This window comes from Mobula hypostoma, chromosome 3 (genome assembly GCF_963921235.1).
Source record: "Mobula hypostoma chromosome 3, sMobHyp1.1, whole genome shotgun sequence".
NCBI lineage: Eukaryota > Metazoa > Chordata > Chondrichthyes > Myliobatiformes > Myliobatidae > Mobula > Mobula hypostoma.
In genome coordinates this window covers 65,918,968-65,937,448 of record NC_086099.1, presented here as the reverse complement: position 1 = coordinate 65,937,448, position 18,481 = coordinate 65,918,968, and the positions used below count along the sequence as shown (strand labels likewise).

Here is an 18,481-nt window from a genome sequence, read left to right as displayed (position 1 = left end):
TGGGTCTTTTGCACTAGATTTAGCAGCAGTGCAGGTTGCACTCATGCCATTCCCAGCTGATTCTCCTCTTTCAGAATAATTGCATGCATACCAGACTATGCTTTGTGGAACAGTTACTTGTGAGGTCAGCTACGTGCTGTATTACAGCAAACTGAGGATGGGTATCTGTTGGTAGGGACGGATAAAATGAGCGAAGAGTTGAAAACGTTGTGTTGAGTCTTTTTAAAACGAGGTGGCGGCGATTTGACCTATTGAGTCCATGCAAGCTCTTTGTAGAGCGATACAGTATTCTGTTGCTCTAACCTTGTGAAGGTGTTGGCTCTCTGTTAAGTTTCCTTTTCAAATTCTAATTCAATTTATTTTGGAATTAGAGATGAGGTTTTAAGATTTACACATTTTTTATTTGGAAAGAGGAAACTAGGTACTTCCGGTAGCGCTCATGGAGTGAAGTCGCATTCTTGACTCGCTCCATTACCTCTGAGTTTTTCTTCTTATGATCAGCTATATTTTAATTAACCATTAAGGCATCAACTTTTACAATACTTTGAAACAAATTGGGCTCTCCGATAATGGATGCGTTGAAGGTCTGCTATGTCTAAGAATGGAAAAAACGGGAAGGATGGCAAACCTCCGGTTAGACCGAAAGGTACTGATTTCCCTCCGACTGAACCACCGGTGACTTTGAAAGCTATATCGGAGCTAATTCAAAGGGAAATTTCAACCTCTGTTACGGAGCTGATTCGTGCGGAAATTTCAACTAGTTTCCAGAAAGTTGCCGATTCAATCGAGAAGATACAGATATCTATTACGGAACATCGGTCGGCTATATCTGATCTTCAAAAATCCACGCAACAAAGTGAGCTCAAGATGGAGAAAATCGAAGAAACAATTAATGTAATGAAGAAGAAACTCGACTTTCTGACCTTTAAAAACTCTGACTTAGAATCTAGAATGCGACGGCAGAATCTTCGAATGATTGGGGCGCGTGAAGCTGTTGAATCCGATAACCCTATGAAGTATTTTTCTCAACTTTTAAAAGATGCATTTCCTACTGTATTTCCTGACCAACCACCGTTATTGGATCGTGTTCACAGAGTTCCATCATACTCGCCTAGGTCAGATAAATCTAGACATGTCATTTTACGTTTTCATTACTTTCAAGACAAGGAGAAACTTTCGTTTCGTTCGATCTAAAGGTTACATTGATTTTCTGGATCTTAAGTTCCGATTTGTGGAGGATTTCAGTAAACCAATCGGGGATCAACGGGTTTGTTATAGATCTGTGATGTCGGAACTCTACAAGATGGATTTAAAACAAGCGCTGCTTTACCCTGCACGTTTAAGGATTCGTACGTTGGATGGAGGCCTCCATTTTTTTGAATCTCCATCGGATGCCCAGAGCTATCTGGATCAATTTTCACCTTCAACATCTTAATCGTAATATTTTAACTATCTCCGTTGATCGGAGGCTGTGAATTTGTCGGTCTTAATTTTTTTTTGCCCTATTTGGGCAGAAAAGTTTATTTTTGATTATTTAATATGGTTGCTAAACTTTCTTTTTAACTGTGTCATTTCTTTCTTTTTCCCAGGGGATTCTGGGTGGTTACTTCCTCATCGTCATTTTACGTATTTCCTTTGTGGCCTTAAATTTTGTAGTTTTTTTAAGATCTATTTTGTTTTGTAGGTTTTTATAACTAGTTTATGTTAATAGTCTCATTTTTTTTGTTTTGTTTACTCATGGATCTGGGGTTTGTTGCGGTTTTTTTAATATTTTCTGGCTTTTATTCTGTTATGTGTTTATATTAATTGAGTTATCTTTTTTTTATTCTTTTACTGTTTTATAGTCAGCTGATCTTTTTTATATTTACACTTTTTTTAGGGAGCATATACCGGAAGTCATGGGGGTAGTTTTAGTGCTTGCTTCTTTCGGGCTGGTCTGCGTTAGATTTAGCCTTGGGGTCATGGGGTGGGGGTTGGTGGGAGGGGCTTCACGTTTTAGTTTCTTTCTTCTTGGGCTATATACATTATTGAAGTATTGGTTGCGTTCTTCTTCCCGGTATCTCTTGTATGTTCTGTTCCCTTTCCGGGTTCGTGGGTCGAGCCTATCGTCAATCCTCCTTGTTGCGGGTTGACTTTAGGGTTTATGGAGTCTATTATTAATTTTGTCTCCTGGAATACTAATGGTCTTAATCATCCTATTAAAAGGAAAAAAGTTTTTAAAGTGTTCCGGAGACTTAAAGCACAAATTTTATTTTTACAAGAGACCCATGTGCGGAGGGGGGACAGACTACGTTTTTTTAAATTCTGGAAGGGACAACAGTTTCATTCGAACTCCAATGCTAAGATTCGAGGCGTCTCTATTTTTATAGACTCCTCAGTAACTTTTATACAACATGATATTATTTCTGATCTGAATGGTAGATTTCTATTGGTTAGTGGTTTACTATTTAATAAAAAAGTAGTTTTGGTTAATGTTTATGCTCCTAATATGGACTGTCCGGAATTTTATAAATCATTATTTAATCAGTTTCCGAATTTGAATGAGTTTTCATTGATCTGGGGCGGAGATCTTAATACCTGTTTGTCTCCAGCTTTGGACCGTTCGGCTCCTCTACGGACCTTACCTAATAAATCTGCAACTTTGATTAATTCATTCCTTTCTGATTCTGGGTCGACGGACATTTGGCGTTTTTTTGCATCCTCAGGAAAAAGATTTTTCTTTTTTTTCACATGTTCACCATTCCTATTCAAGAATTGATTATTTCTTTATTGATTCTCGTCTTATTTCCTCAGTAATTAAATGTGATTATGACTCTATAACCATTTCGGATCATGCTCCACTTAAGCTTTCTATTAAAATTCAGGCCAATATACAAAATAATAGACAATGACGTTTTAATTCGCTGTTGCTTCAGGACTCGGACTTTGTTAACTTTATGAATGAACAGATTGATCTTTTTTTTACAATTAACTATACAGAGGATATTTCTGTCAACATTCTTTGGGACACTTTTAAAGCTTATATTCGTGGTCAGATTATCTCGTATTCTGCTGCTTTGAGGAAGAAGCTGAAGCAGGAGGAGTTGGTAATTGTGGACAAGATTAAGGAAATTGATAAGAAATATGTTATAGCTCCTTCTGAGGAGTTATATAAACAAAGAACTGAACTTCAAATGGAACACAGTTTATTACTCTCGTCCTCGATTGTAAACCAATTAAAGAAAACAAGGAGTGAATTTTATGTACACAGTGACAAAATTGGCAAACTGTTGGCTAATCAACTGAAGTCTAATTATGCTAAATCTCAAATTAATCAGATTTATAACCAAAATGATCGACTGATACTTGATCATGTGGGGATTAATCAAACCTTCTGTGATTTTTACTCTTCCTTATATCAATCAGAGTCTCCTTGAGATTCTAAATATATGAATGATTTTTTAGATAATTTAGACTTCCCTGAGATTTCACAGGATATGTCTTCTATGTTAGATACTCCCATTACCACGATTAAGAATGTTCTCTATGAATTTGGGGAAAGCTCCTGGCCCTGATGGGTTTACCGTAGAATTTTATAAATGTTTTGCTCCTTCATTAATCCCTTGGTTCTGTAGGGTTTTTGAGGCTTCATTAAAACTTGGTAAACTTCCTGAATCTTTCAATAGAGCGTCAATTTCTCTAATATTAAAGAAGGATAAAGATCCTGCTCAATGTGCATCTTATAGACCAATATCTTTATTAAATGTTGATTCTAAAGTTTTTTCTAAGTTATTAGCAAATAGATTAGAAAAAGTACTTCCTTCTATTATTTCGGAAGACCAAACGGGTTTTATTAAAGGTCGTTACTCTTTTTATAATATTCGCACACTGTTAAATATTGTTTATACTCCCTCACAAAATGTTCCTGAGTGTGTTATCTCTTTAGATGCTGAGAAAGCTTTTGATAGAGTAGAATGGTATTTATTTAAGGTGCTTGAAATGTTTAATTTTAGCTCGAAATTTATATCCTGGATTAAACTGTTATATCATTCTCCTGTGGCCTCGGTCCGTACTAACTCTTTAAGTTCACCTTTTTTCCCTCTTTTTCGAGGTACTCAACAAGGTTGTCCTCTTAGTCCCTTATTATTTGATATTGCATTAGAACCTCTTGCAATTGCCATTCGAGAATCTCCAAATGTTACTGGGATAACTCGGGGCTTAAAGTCCCATAAAATATCACTCTATGCTGATGATTTACTTTTATATATTTCTAATCCCCAAAAATCCATCCCGGCTGTTTTAGAGCTATTAGCACAATTTGGTCTTTTTTCAGGTTATAAATTAAATCTTAGTAAGAGTGAACTCTTTCCGATTAATAAACAACTTCCCTTATATTATAAATTTCCATTTAAATTGATTAATAATTATTTTTCATATCTTGGGATTAAAATTACTTGTAAATACAAAGATTTATTTAAGACTAACTTTTTACCATTAATAGACCATATTATTCAACTTTCATCTAAGTGGTTTCCTTTATATTTAACTTTGATTGGTCGTATTAATGCAGTTAAGATGTTTTTTTTGCCAAAATTTTTATATATATTTCAGGCATTACCAATCTTTGTTCCAAAATCTTTTTTTGACAAAGTCGACTCTAAAATTTCTTCATTTATTTGGCAGAATAAAAACCCGAGACTGGGTAAAATACATTTACAGAAAGCTAAGAGAGATGGAGGCTTAGCATTACCTAACTTTAGATTTTATTATTGGGCAATTAATATTCGACATATGAAATTCTGGTTACTTGACCAGGATATACTATCCATTCCTAAATGGATAGCATTGGAATTACAATCTGTTTAGGGTTTTACACTTGGCTCTATTTTAGATTCCTCTCTTCCTTTTGATTTGAAACGCCTTAAACAGGTGTCTAACCCGATAGTTAAATATACCTTACGTATTTGGTTTCAATTCAGAATATTTTTTGATCTTAATCAATTTGGGTTAGCGATTCCTATTTTAGGTAACATTTTTTCCTCCCTCTTTTACGGATCGTGCTTTTCAAATTTGGAAGACTAAGGGTATTTCACGGTTTTTGGATTTATTTTTAGATGGTTCCCTTATGTCTTTTGGACAATTATCTAATAAATATAACTTATCAAGAATACCTTTTTTTAGATATCTACAAGTTAGAAATTTCCTAAGTACTATACTTTCTTCCTTTCCAATGCTTCCTCCTACATACCTTTTAGATACTATAATTAACCTTAATCCATGTCAGAAAGGTGCATCGGCTATGATTTATAATATTATTATGAAACTTAGGAAAGCTCCATTTGATAAGATTAGGGTAGATTGGGAACAGGGATTGGGGTTTATCATTTCCGTGGATGATTGGGGGCAGATTTTACAATTAGTCAATACTTCCTCTATCTGTGCTAAACATTCCCTAATTCAATTTAAAGTTGTTCATAGAGCACATATGTCCAAAGATAAATTAGCGCGCTTTTATTCTCATATTAATCCTTTCTGTGATAGATGTCCGGGGCAGATAGCCTCTTTAACTCATATGTTTTGGTCTTGCCCTACTCTGGAAACTTTTTGGAGAGACATTTTTAATATTATCTCCAAGGTATTGAATATAGATATCTCTCCTCACCCTATTACTGCTATCTTTGGACTACCTAAAATTTCCAGTAATCTTTCCCCTTCAGCCCGTAGAATGATTGCATTTCTTACTTTAATGGCGAAAAGATGTATCTTACAACATTGGAAAGAGCTTAATGCTCCAACTACCTTTTTTTGGTTTTCTCAGACGATATTATGCTTGAATTTGGAGAAAATTAAAAGCAGTCTTTATGACTCCTCATTTAAATTTGAACAGACTTGGAGATCTTTTATTCAATATTTTCATTTAATGCAATATATACCCTTCTTGTTTTTTTTACTGTTTTTAATGGAGGTCGGGATTGAGGACGTGATTTTAAGTTTTTTAACTCTGTTTGGTTTCAAGTTAGCCCATTGCTTTGCTTTGCTTTTAGTTAGTTGCACGGTGGGTTTTTTTGGGGGGGGGGTTTCCTTTTCTCTATTGATATATATATAAAAATTAGTATACTATTATGTTACCTTGGTATGTTATGTTTAAATTACATTGTAGTATTTTTTTTGTATTAATATCTTCTGTAATTTTATTATATTCTAACAGTGTATTAGTGTCTATATGGCTTACCTTTTTGTATACTTATTCAATAAAAAGATTTAAAAAGAAAGAGGAAACTAGTTTAAATTTAAATTTGAAAATTTTCAGTCCGCATTTATTGATCAGATATTGTTACTATCAGTTGCTTCAGGGTGAAAATGTATAAGATTAAACTCACTAAATTAGCTTTGACATTTATTTTTATAGGTAATGATTCTCATCACAGGAGCGCACAAAGCATTTGCATTGTACAAGGCAATAGAGGAGGGTGTCAATCATATGTGGACCGTTTCTGCCTTCCAGCAGCACCCACGAACAATCTTTGTTTGTGATGAGGATGCTACTTTGGAGCTTAAGGTTAAAACTGTGAAATATTTCCAAGGTAAGTTGTTTTTTTCTTTAAAGTCGTAAATTCAATTTGATTTGGGAAAAAATAACAGCTAGTAGTGATTGAAGCTGAGGGCAGTGAGGTGAAAGTCACATTCAGCTGTGGGCCCTTGGCATTGAGTTCTATATATCAAGAATGCACATTGGAAATTTAGAGTTTGCTCAAGTTGAAAATAAATTCCTTGATGTCATAACTGATCAAAGTCTTAAGTGCGAGTGTAGGGTTCTCGTGCAGCGTGTTGAAACTCTGACTAAACACCAAGTTAAACCGGAGCCAATGAAGACAGTCGTAGTGAGGTTAACCATTTACTGTTCACTGTTCCACATTAACATCGTATGGTGAAAACTGCTGATTAAAAAAAATACAAACATATACAGCATCTGTTTCATCCTGGAGACCACGCGCGCTCTCTTCTTTGAGCGAGAGTCGCCAGCTGCCCCGAGTAGCAGGCGAGGGGATCGCGTCAAACCACCATCGGGCTCGAGCTGACCCCGCATTTGAAATTGAAAAGACGGCACGTGCGCCGCCCCAACCGCCGCTTCCTTAACAGAAACCGTGTTAATATTTTTACTTCAAATACATTCTTATGAACTTACGGCGTTGCTTCTATAATGTTTCTTTGTGGGTAGAAACGGAGCTTTTCACGATCACGCTGCACGCATGGCACCCACCTTCAAACCTTCTCCGAACCAGAGGTTACACATAAGATGCGGCAAAACTGGAGGTGACGTAATCACATGCCGCAATATACCATTAACAATGAATTTACCTTCGTTAAACTGTACTTATCAACCTTTAACTTTAACTAGAAAATAGTTATCAACAATTATTTAAAGCGCAGACCCAAGAAAGTCAAATAAATGCCAAATGTCTTAAAGGCAACACAGTACCTATGCAGAGCTCCTCACAAATAACCCCTGAACGTTTGCCACATTTCTTCTGCACATTTGCCTGAGAACATCTGTTTCCAATTTATGCTTCCAACTTCCTGCCTGATAGCTTCATATTTCCCCTTACTCCAATTAAACGCGTTCCTAACTTGTCTGTTCCTATCCCTCTCTAATGCTATGGTAAAGGATTTATCTTACTCTTTACTTTCTCAAGGAATTCCAACAGATCTGTCAGGTTAGATCTCTACTTAAGGAAACTTTGCTCATCACATGTTTCCAAGTACCCTGAAACCTCATCCTTTATAATGGACTCTGAAATCTTACATACCACTGAAGTGAGACTAACTAGCTGATAATTTACTATTTTTTTTGTCTTCCCCCCTTCTTAAAGGGTAAAGAGACAGCTGTGATATTCTAGTTCTCTGGAACCATTCCTGACTCTAGTGATTCTTGAAAGATCACTACTGATTTCTCCGCAATCGCTTCAGCTATCTTTTCCTGCCTGGCACCCACCTTTACACCTTCTCCGAACCGGAGGTTATACATAAGATGCGGCAAAACCGGAGGTGACATCATTACATGCTGCGATATACCATAAACAATGAACTTATCTTTGTTAACAGTAACATAATTATCAACCTTTAACTTTAACTGGAAAATTGTTACAAACAAATCATTTAAAGCGTAGACCCAACAAAGTCAAATAAATGCCTTAAGGGCAACACACTCCCCGCCTGACCTTTGTAAGGTCACTATAAACATGGTATAGAACTTTAGTCTCTAGCTCAGTCTTTAGGTAGAAGTAGAACAACCTCAGGTTTCCTTTTCAGGGTTCGTTGTAAAGATGTGAACCGGTTGACTGCCTGCTCTTAGTTGTTTGGTAAGCGCTGGTGCGGTACAGGTTTCCCCCGCCATCTGAAGGTAGAGCGTTCCTATGAAATGGTTCGTAAGCTGTAATCTCATAAGAAGCAATTCCCATTTATTTATATGGGAAAATTTTGTGAGCGTTCGCAGACCCAAAAAAACCTACCAAATCATGCCAAATAACACATAAAACCTAAAATAACAGTAACATATAGTAAAAGCAGGAATGATATGATAAATACACAGCCTATATAAAGTAGAAATACTTTTCCACAATCATTGCCTGAACTGTTCTCCATAACAAAAATCTCACGCGAGCGCTGTAGGCAGAAACACGGTGCAAGAGCTCTCCAGTAACCTTTAAGCTATGAAGCTGCCAAATCATACCAAATAACACGTAAAAATACACAGCCTATATGAAGTAGAAATAATGTATGTACAGTGTAGTATCACGGGAATCGGGAAGACGTCGAGCACACTGATGATGATGTGTTAGACTGAGTCGGGTCGTCGGGGAGTTTGGGTGGTGCAGTGGCCCCCACCCTCTGGGCAGCAAACCGATACCGATCCGCGGAGCATGCAGGGGTCCAGTGGTAGCCAGGAGGCACACAGCACATCTTTAAGAAAAGAGCTGAAATAAACATGCTAATTAATTAAGTGCCGCCCGGCACGTACATGTCGGCCCAGATCAGAGGCGACACACTCGGCAATCGCCTCTGATCTGGGCCGACAATTACATGCCGGGCGGCACCTAATTAATTAGCTTGTTTATTTCAGCTTTTTTCTTAAAGTTGTGCTGTGTGCCTCCTGGCTACCGCTGCATACTCCGCGAATCGGTATCTGTCCGCGGCCAGTTCGCTACTGCATTCGGTTTCGATTGTTATCCTTTCCTCTTCCAATTGCATCAGCTGTTCATCTGTCAGTTCTTGGTCATGGGATGCCAAAACCTCTTCAACATCATGTTGTCAACTTCCACAAGCCAAACTCACTTTGTCCTTACTTTGTTCACCACGATCGAAACGCTTAATTATTTCTAGTTTTACGCTAAGTGTAACACTCTTACAAGCTCATTTAGGCTTTTCCGAAACCTCAGAACTCATCTTGCAAACGGCTGCTCACAGGCACGTGTTTAAGCAATGCTGGCGAGAATGCCGTTCCGAATCCGGGGAGAGCGGCTGCTTGGGGCGCGCACTGCCTTTTATCACGCGCTGATTTTTTTCATAACAGTGAAAACCCCTTCTGTTAGTGAAAATGGAACTAATGTAGGTTTTTCGTAACAGTGAGGTTTCATAAGGCGAATGTTCGAAAAGCGGGGGACACCTGTACTCTGAATGGTAGTGGGGCAACCCAGTTGTTTGCTTCATCTCTAAAAACCTTTGTCCATTATTTTTAAGAAGGTGGCGTCTTTCACCGATGGAGCAAGTTTATTATTGTGCTTAGTTTGAGCAAAGACTGACTGTCCCAGTGTCTTCTCAGTTACTTTACTATGCTCGTGCCTTTGTTGTGCTTCCTTGATACACGCCACACTTGTGGAGGGCTGAGAAATTGAATGGCGACCTCTTTCTAGCACGTTAGTCTTGAGTGTGTTAATATCGGTTTGTGTACATTCCCAGGGCACACCTCTCCTATCACCACCCAGCCCAGATCCAGATGTTGGGCGAAGGGGGCGTTGAGTGGTCCGTTGACTTGCTGCCTGACTTTGTGCACCCTAAGAACGTCTCTTCCGAGTAGCAGGAGTATTTCTGCTTCTGGATCCAGTTCTGGGATGTGCTTGGCAATGTGGTGGAGATGGTGCTGGTGTAGCACTGCGCTTGGCGTCGGAATCTCGGATCGGTTATTGAAGATCTCATTGCACTCTAAGAGTGGAGGGAGACTGATGATGACTTTGCCATCCAGCGACTCGAGCTGGAAACCTTCTGCCTTCCTGCCATAGGTTTCTGCGATGCCAGAGGAAGTTCTGAGGTAGTATGGGGATGGATTACCTTTTACGCTGAACAACTCGAAGAACACTAGTGAGCGGTTGCTCTGGTCGTCCAGAATTACATAAGCTTTGATGGCCTTGTCTTTGGCTCCCTTAGGGTATACCTTAGTGAGGCAGATCTTTGAGCATGAACGGCTCGACTGACCTGGACGGCAAACTTCTGTGCAGTTCGAGCTGACAATAGTTGTATCAGAGTGATGCTCTCCCTCCCCGCCATCCTCTTGTGGGAGTGGAGGAGCCTTGGCAGTTTGCGGTGACGGGCCGGGATGCATGGCTGCATCGTGATTAGTGCTGTTACATTCCGAGCACTTTACAGGGAACGTACACTCTTTAGCGAGGTGGGAGGTAAGGAACAGCATTTAAAACATATTCTTCTTTCCTTGAGAAGGGCCTTTCTTTCGTCAAAGAGTTTGTTTCGAAACGTTTTGCTTTTTTGAGGGGGTGGGGTTTGTGCAATGGACAATTCTTGCTAGGGTCATCATTGATTGCGGAGACTTCGGTTTTATGCACTGAGACGGGTTTATTGATGACAAAATTGTTTGAAATGGGTTTGACTGGGTTGGTGTGAGTTCTGGTGCTGCCTTGATTCATGAAGCTAGGGTCGTTTCGCCTCTTCGCCTTCTTGCACACAAACCTACTAAAATACTCAAAGGGAGGGAATCGACCACCGTTCTCTTCCTTGTACTCTGAGCCAATAAGCACCCATCTTTCCTGCAGCCACAATTCGTCCAACTCCACGTGAGGTATCCAGGTACGACAGGCCAGTTAAATAGCCGTCTTCTTTAGCACCTTGAATCTCCATGAGTAAATCTCCGAGTTCTCCTAATTTAGTGTGGTTCTTGGCTGACACCCTAGGAAAATTGTGCAGCCGTGAAATAGCGCCCTCTCAATAATTTCAGGAGCCGCATAGCAGTCCTGAAGTCTCTCCCATGCTTTGTGTAAGGCTAACTTGGGGTTGTTGACGTACACTGAGCATATGCGTTTCACCTGTTCACTTGATTCCTTTCCCAGCCATTTAGTCATAAGGGTTGCTGTGAGCTGGACTCCGCCAGTAGCATTGGTGAATGAGGAGTACCACGCACGGTAATTTTCAGGCTTATCGTCAGACTGGTACAGTCCTGAAATGATGAGGTCTCGTCACACTAAATACTGTGCCAAGGGTTCTGCTGCAGGTGGCGTGCTAGCTGAGGGAATATGTTGGGGAACATATGACTGAGCGTGTACGTTCATGATGTGATTTGATGTTCTGACTTCAGCCTTTGTCTCTGATCTCGCCGGATCTGGTAAGTTTGGTGTCAGGAAGTATTCGTAGTCAGCCCTTTCATACTTGAATTGTGAGTTGTCTTCCCCAGGTGGACGCGATGCAACGAAGATTCCCTGTGATTTCACATGAGATGTGACGCCAACAGGCAAGTACCGAGAGGGAGAATGAATCTGCAGGTCAATTTGAGATTGGACATATTCTCTGGTGTGTCCCAGTTCGGCCCTTTCTGACATAGATTTTCCTGCTTCATCTAGAATGTGCATTTCTTCAGCGTTTTCCAACACTTGTGCTTCCACCGCGGCCGCATCAGCTTCTCATTGTAGCGTCAGCACTTCTAACTCTGAATCTATCCTTGCCTTTTCCAACTGGTTTTCCGCTTCTCTGGCAGGTTTTTCCAATTTCAGTTTTGCTTCTTGGTTAGCGTATGTCGCTCGCACCTTGGCGGCTTCTGCTTTAGCTCTTGCGAGGGCAGCCACATTTGTCGACGTCCTACTGCTCTTGGCGCTGAGTGCAAGCGACTTGGTGCTTGATCGCGAAGCCATCGTACCACTTGTCGAAACATCTAATGATCTCGCCTTTGCACTGTAGTGTTCTCGTGCAGTGTGTTGAAACTCTGACTAAACACCAAGTTAAACCAGAACCAATAAAGACAGAGTCGTAGTAAGGTTAACCACTTACTGTTCACTCTTCCACACTAACATCGTTTGGTGAAAACTGTTGATAAAAAAATACAAACATATACAGCGTCTGTTTCATTCTGGAGACCACGTGCACTCTTTTTTTTAGCGAGGGTCTCCAGCCACCCCGAGTAGCGGGCGAGAGGGTCGCGTCAAATCGCCATCAGGCTCGAGCCGACCCCACGTTTGAAATTAAAAAGCTGCCTTAACTGCCGCTTCCTTATCAGAAACCGCGTTAATATTTTTACTTCAAATACATTCTTATGAACTTACGGCGTTGCTTCTATAATGTTTCTTTGTGGGTAGAAGCGGAGCTCTTCACGATCACGCTGCACGCGTGGCATCCACCTTCACACCTTCTCCGAACCGGAGGTTACACATAAGACGCGATGAAACCAGAGGTGACGTCATCACATGCCGTGATATACCATAGACAATGAATTTACCTTTGTTATACTGTAACATAATTATCAGCCTTTAACTTTAACTAGAAAATAGTTACAAACAAATCATTTGAAGCGTAGACCCAACAAAGTCAAATAAATGCCTTAAGGGCAACACAGCGAGTTCCAGTATTGGCATTTGAGGCTGATGAATTGATGTTACCAATAGCTAAACAAATCTGTGTTCTTCTCTGTGGGAGCTGGATGTCCATCTACTCCTGATTGGAGAGGTTTGCAGTTTTGATTGTTTCAAAAATAAAACTAAATTAGATTGCTAAATCAAAAAAAAGTGGAAATTGGAAATCTGAAATTACAATGCTGAAGCATTCACCAGGTCGGATAGCATCTAAAACTTTGGCAGACTTCTGTAGATGTGTGGTGGAGAGTATACTTTCTGATTGCATCTGGCCTGGTAAGGAAAAGCCTACAAAAAGTAGTGGATATAGCCCTGTCCATCACAGGTAATACCTTCACCACCATGGAGCACTGCCGCAGAAAAGCAGCATCCATCATCAAGGAGCCTCAGGACCCACACCAACAGGTTCAGGAACAGTTATTACCTCTCAACCATCAGGCTCTTCCGCGAAGATCCGATCCGTGAAGCATGCAGGGGTCCAGTGGTAGCCAGGAGGCACACAGCACATCTTTAAGAAAAGAGCCGAAATAAACATGCTAATTAATTAAGTGCTGCCCGGCACGTACATGTCGGCCCAGATCAGAGGCGACGCACTTGGCAATCCCCTCTGATCTGGGCCGACAATTACGTGTCGGGTGGCACCTAATTAATTAGCTTATTTATTTTGGCTTTTTTCTTAAAGATGTGCTGTGTGCCTCCCAGCTACCGCTGGACCTCTGTGTGCCTCGCGGCAATGTATCGCTCGGCGGCCTGGAGGGTGGGGGTCACTGCACCACCCCAACCTGCATCGACTCAGTCTAACACACCATCATCAGTGTGCTCGGCAAGCTATCTTCCCGATTCCGGTAAGTGATACTACACTGTACATACATTATTTCTACTTTATATTGGCTGTGTATTTTTACGTGTTATTTGGTATGATTTGGCAGCTTCATAGCTTAAAGGTTACTGGAGAGAGTGTTCTTGCCAACAGCGCTTGCGTGAGATTTTCTGCCGACGGCACTTGCGTGAGATTTTCGCTACAGAGAACAGTTCATTAATGATTGTGGAAAGGTATTTCTACTTTATATAGGCTGTGTATTTATCATATCATTCCTGCTTTTACTATATGTTACTGTTATTTTAGGTTTTATGTGTTATTTGGCATGAGTTGGTAGGTTACTTTTGGGTCTGCGAATGCTCACAAAATTTTCCCATATAAATAAATGGTAATTGCTTCTTCGCTTTACGACATTTTGGCTTACGAACTGTTTCATAGGAACGCTCTACCTTCGGATGGCAGGGGAAACCTGTACAGATAATGTTTCTGGTTGAAAACACTTTTGTCTCCTCTTTCCCAGTTCTGTTTCAAAGACATTGCCTGACCTGTTGGGGTTTCCAGAATTCTTTGTTTTTTTTTACATGTTGCATGTTTTTCCTTTTGTATGCTGCCTATGTTTAATACATTAGGTGTAATAGAGTGAATTTAATTATATTGGCAGTTGCCATTTTTTTCCAAATCAAGATGTATAAAATGCAGTTTCTCAGCCTTTTTAACTGTTATAAATGATTTTGCATGTTTTTATGTAGATGGCAGTCATTCTTTAATAGTGCGCTCTTATGCCTGTAATTTGAATATATATTTCAAGGAATTACTCTATTTTGTTACTGTGCTACATGTTATCTGGCTATTGACCATTTTTAAGGCTATTAACAGCCTTCATTCGTTTATGGTCAGTGTGTCACATGTCTATATTCACTGAGCCCTCTCCATCTCACAGTGCAGTCATTGCAAGAGGCAAGAACAAAGTCAAAATATCTTGGGACAATTGGAGGAAAACACAAAATGTTTTTTTCTTCAATCCTTGTATGTCATTTAAAACTAATCCAGACTAGTTCTTCAAAATACCATTGTTAATTTAAAAAAATGATGCCCACCTCAGCCAGATTCATCTGCAGTTTTCATTTGAAAGAATTTAGTGCTTGATGCATGCTCTCAAACCACATTACAAAAATCCTGTGTTCTATTTGGGTTGGATGTTAATGAAGTGCACCTCTTATTTAAGCTATTTCTGTTTTTAATAACTTGAGTACAACTCTGTATATTTCATGAAATAATTATTCCAGGTAAACACAATTGTTTTTATGAAGCTTGATCCTTTAACTCTTCAAGTGCAGAAATATGTTAAGTCTAGTTGAGTGACCATTGTGTTTTAAACTGGAAATCGTGCTGTTCTTGTGTAAACAGACATATTATAAAAGATATTATACACTATCTTTTAATTGAAGTGAGCAGTGTTATATTCATTATCATTTGTTTTATCTGCCCTAATGCAGACCAAGAACAGTAGTCATCATGGAATCCTACTTTGTTTATTATTGTTTGTGATTTTGCTGACTCTTGTAAGCATTGACCACATCATCATTAACATAATCCTCTCAATTTAAATAATCCACTCATTGAAATAATACTCCCTCAATTTGACTGTATCTTGTTTTCATTTATTTAAGAAGCTTATTTGGTGTTCTTCCAGACCATTTGTTCTGATTTGCTTTTTATTCTGTGAATGATAGTACTTTGTATTGCAGTGTGCTCTGATTTTAATTTTAACTTGTGCCTTAATAGAAGATATTACATATAGTTTATGGTTTAATGTAGTTTTGGAGTCCTGCGTACTAATGAGGTTGTTCTTTCTTGTTAGGTTTAATGCATGTTCATAATAAACTTGTGGAACCATTGCACAGTATGAAAAGTTACAATGATTGAAGAAAACGAGAGAAAACTTCCCATAATTCAGCTGACCGGAACCTGAAAAGGACATTGCTAAGTTGGATTCTATGCAACCTCTTTTTATATATTGAAGAATTAATGTAAACTACGCAAAGTGATTGTGACTTAATTTAGAAACTGCTCTTGGGTATTCAAAATTCTTTTGTTTTATGACAGTGTTCTTAGTACTTGGAAGGCCATTACCTATGAATGCTTAGCTGCTCAAGATTAACTGCTTAAAAAAAAAAGGAATGATGGGAATCATCCACAGGCAGTCCCAAGGTTATATTTCTGAGAACTTGTTTACTCTAGCTACCTGTATTATATAAGTCTGCACATATTTCCTCTAATTTCATTTCAATGGACACAGAATAATACAGTAGATACAGTAATGAAGTGAACAGGGAGCTGAGGAGGTGGAAGATGGTGGAAATGAGGAAGGTGCTGGTTGTTCAGTTTTCCTTAGGATGACTGGATGGAATATGGCCACCACTTCCATAATGTGCCAGTGTCTCGTTCATGCCTTTAAAGAATCATAAAAAAGGGGTCCGTTTTCTCAAATCAAGTCATTGCCAACACAATCTCACAGAATGCATTGTCATTTCCTTATTGTTGGAACATTGTGATTTTTTACATCTGTTTCGTCTTGTGGCTCAACTTTGCCACCTTTCGTGCTTCGCACTCCACCAGATCGTCTTTTGAAAGTTCAACTTTATGACACCCTGAACATCAATTTCCACTTCAGGCTGTTTGGCAAGCTTCAATCTATCATCATCTTGTAAGTTTCATCTTTCTGGAAGCCCCTTAAAGCTGTGTACAAACTGGAGGCACAGCTTATTCCATACCTTATTCAATAAAAATTCAGTAACCTCTTCCCAGGCCTCATCAGTGTTCTAGATGCCTTGATAAATGTTCTATGATTTGTAAATATCAAAGATTTTCCAGTCAGTCTTTCTCATAGCAAAGATCCTACCAAGAAGATAAAGATTTGGAAAATTTGCAGTGAACACCTCTCCCACCACCTCCTCCCCCACACCCAGATCATAGCTTGGACAAGTGAAGTTGTGTTTAATGGAGGAAATGTATCTTTTACATTCCTGTGATAATTTTGTGAATGTGCTGGTGTCCAGGAGCATTATTAACCACAGCAAAATCTTGAATGGAATGTCCTAGCCTCTACAGTGTTTGCTATTTCAAGAATAATCGATTTATGGACCAGCCTCCCAATTGCTAATGTGACTCAACCCTTTGTATTTGCATGGAAGTTCATTGGTAAGGTCACCTTGCTGATATGGTTAAATAATTGTGGGTATTCCAAATTATATGCAAGCTGTATTACCTCCAAGCAAAAGGATGAGCTGATCTTTTGCATCCTTAAAACTAGGCATTTTTCTCCCTCTTTGGAAAAGTGAAGTTCTATCCCAGATTAAAGATTTGCTGTGCCATGTAGCCTCCAATGTATTTTTTAGACATTTCAGGAAACAATTCTGCTTTTCTATCAGTATTGACAGTCTTGCTACACATTTTCATATTATGTGAATCAGCACAAGTATTGTCTAGTCAACAGATGGGATCAGCATCATCAATGTCTTAGGAAGAACTTCTGGCTTTATCTTGAATCAGCTTTGGGCAAAGTGGAATGCTCTCTTAAATATGATCTTCTAGCTATAAAGTAACTTCTTCATCTCACAGCACCTGATCGTTGCTTTGTTATCACAATTGACTTTAAAGATGCCAAAACTTTTACATGTTCCTTTTCTACATTCCTTATCTTTAAATAGCTTTAAGTATTGAGATGAGATGAAATGAAGTTTTGTCTCCTTCATACTTAAACTGCTTTAAATTGATCACTTTACTCTTGTGTGAAGGACCATTACTCTTGCTACTACTTTATCACTTTCATCTCATTATTACAGTGCAATTAAGGTTGATTATTCTCAGTATTATGAGTCAGTGTAGCTGATGCCTGCATTGTGCTACTAATGTGACTGCATATATAGACACTGCTTCCTACTTTTGTATTCATTTACATTGCACTAGTTTTCAATTTTATAACTGTCCTATGTTTATTTTTGTTAAAACTATACCTGGGAAAATTTGCTTGCAGTTGGTTTTCTGAAAGTCATGTTATCCATTACCTGGGTAACTCCTGTACTTGTAAAGTATAATTATGTTTACAGAATACTACATAAAAGATTCCAAATTTCAATTACCTCAATTTTTTTTGCTTCCATTCAGTACTTAGGAATTAAAATGTGCACACAAAGGACCAATATGCTGAAATATAAAAGTTTCTGTTATTGTAAGCTTCATTAGCATCTGTGGAAATATTAAATAAGTAATGTTTTCATCTTCATCTGCTGAGTTTTAGAAAGAATGTAATCAAACTTCAAAGCCATTTCAATTGTTCTGATTATTTCACAATCTAACCAACCCAAGAAATACAATTTTGCTTATGCCTCTCACCTATTAAACAGTGGCACATTGCTTGCACAATATTAAGCATTGAAATTAATAACAAAGTCACAAATTTCATGTGTAGCTAAGTGGATCATAGAATATATCTATTTTGCAAAGCAACTGGAGAACTATACTGCTGGGATTTTAAACTTAGCAGTTTCTGGTATGAATATCCTGTTGCGCTTTTAATGTTTATTGTTTCACTACTCCATTTGTCTCCGTGCCATGGTATTAATCAGTATTTTGCTTTCCTCTGTGTATTTGTAGTATTCTAAAGTGCAATTAATGAGATCACATTGCATTGTTTTAATCATGGGAATTGTAGGGAAAAAAAGTTATCCTGTTTCTATTTCTATTGTTTATACGAAAATGTCATCAGAAGTATTAGCTTAAGTGATCACTTGTGAAAGTATCATTGCAAAAATCCTAATTTAGAACATTTCACACA

General features: G+C 38.7%; 1 protein-coding gene across 1 annotated transcript in view; it reads left to right on the top strand.

Moving 5' to 3' along the window:
• The window catches only part of gnpda2 (glucosamine-6-phosphate deaminase 2), a 35,787-nt gene extending 17,867 nt beyond the window's left edge, over positions 1-17,920 (top strand). Inside the window, exons 6-7 of the mRNA XM_063043219.1 lie at positions 6,389-6,563; positions 15,506-17,920. Coding sequence (XP_062899289.1) covers positions 6,389-6,563; positions 15,506-15,570 — 240 coding nt within the window. The 3' untranslated portion in view covers positions 15,571-17,920. The remainder of the gene's footprint in view (positions 1-6,388; positions 6,564-15,505) is intronic.
• The last annotated feature ends 561 nt before the right edge of the window (positions 17,921-18,481 follow it).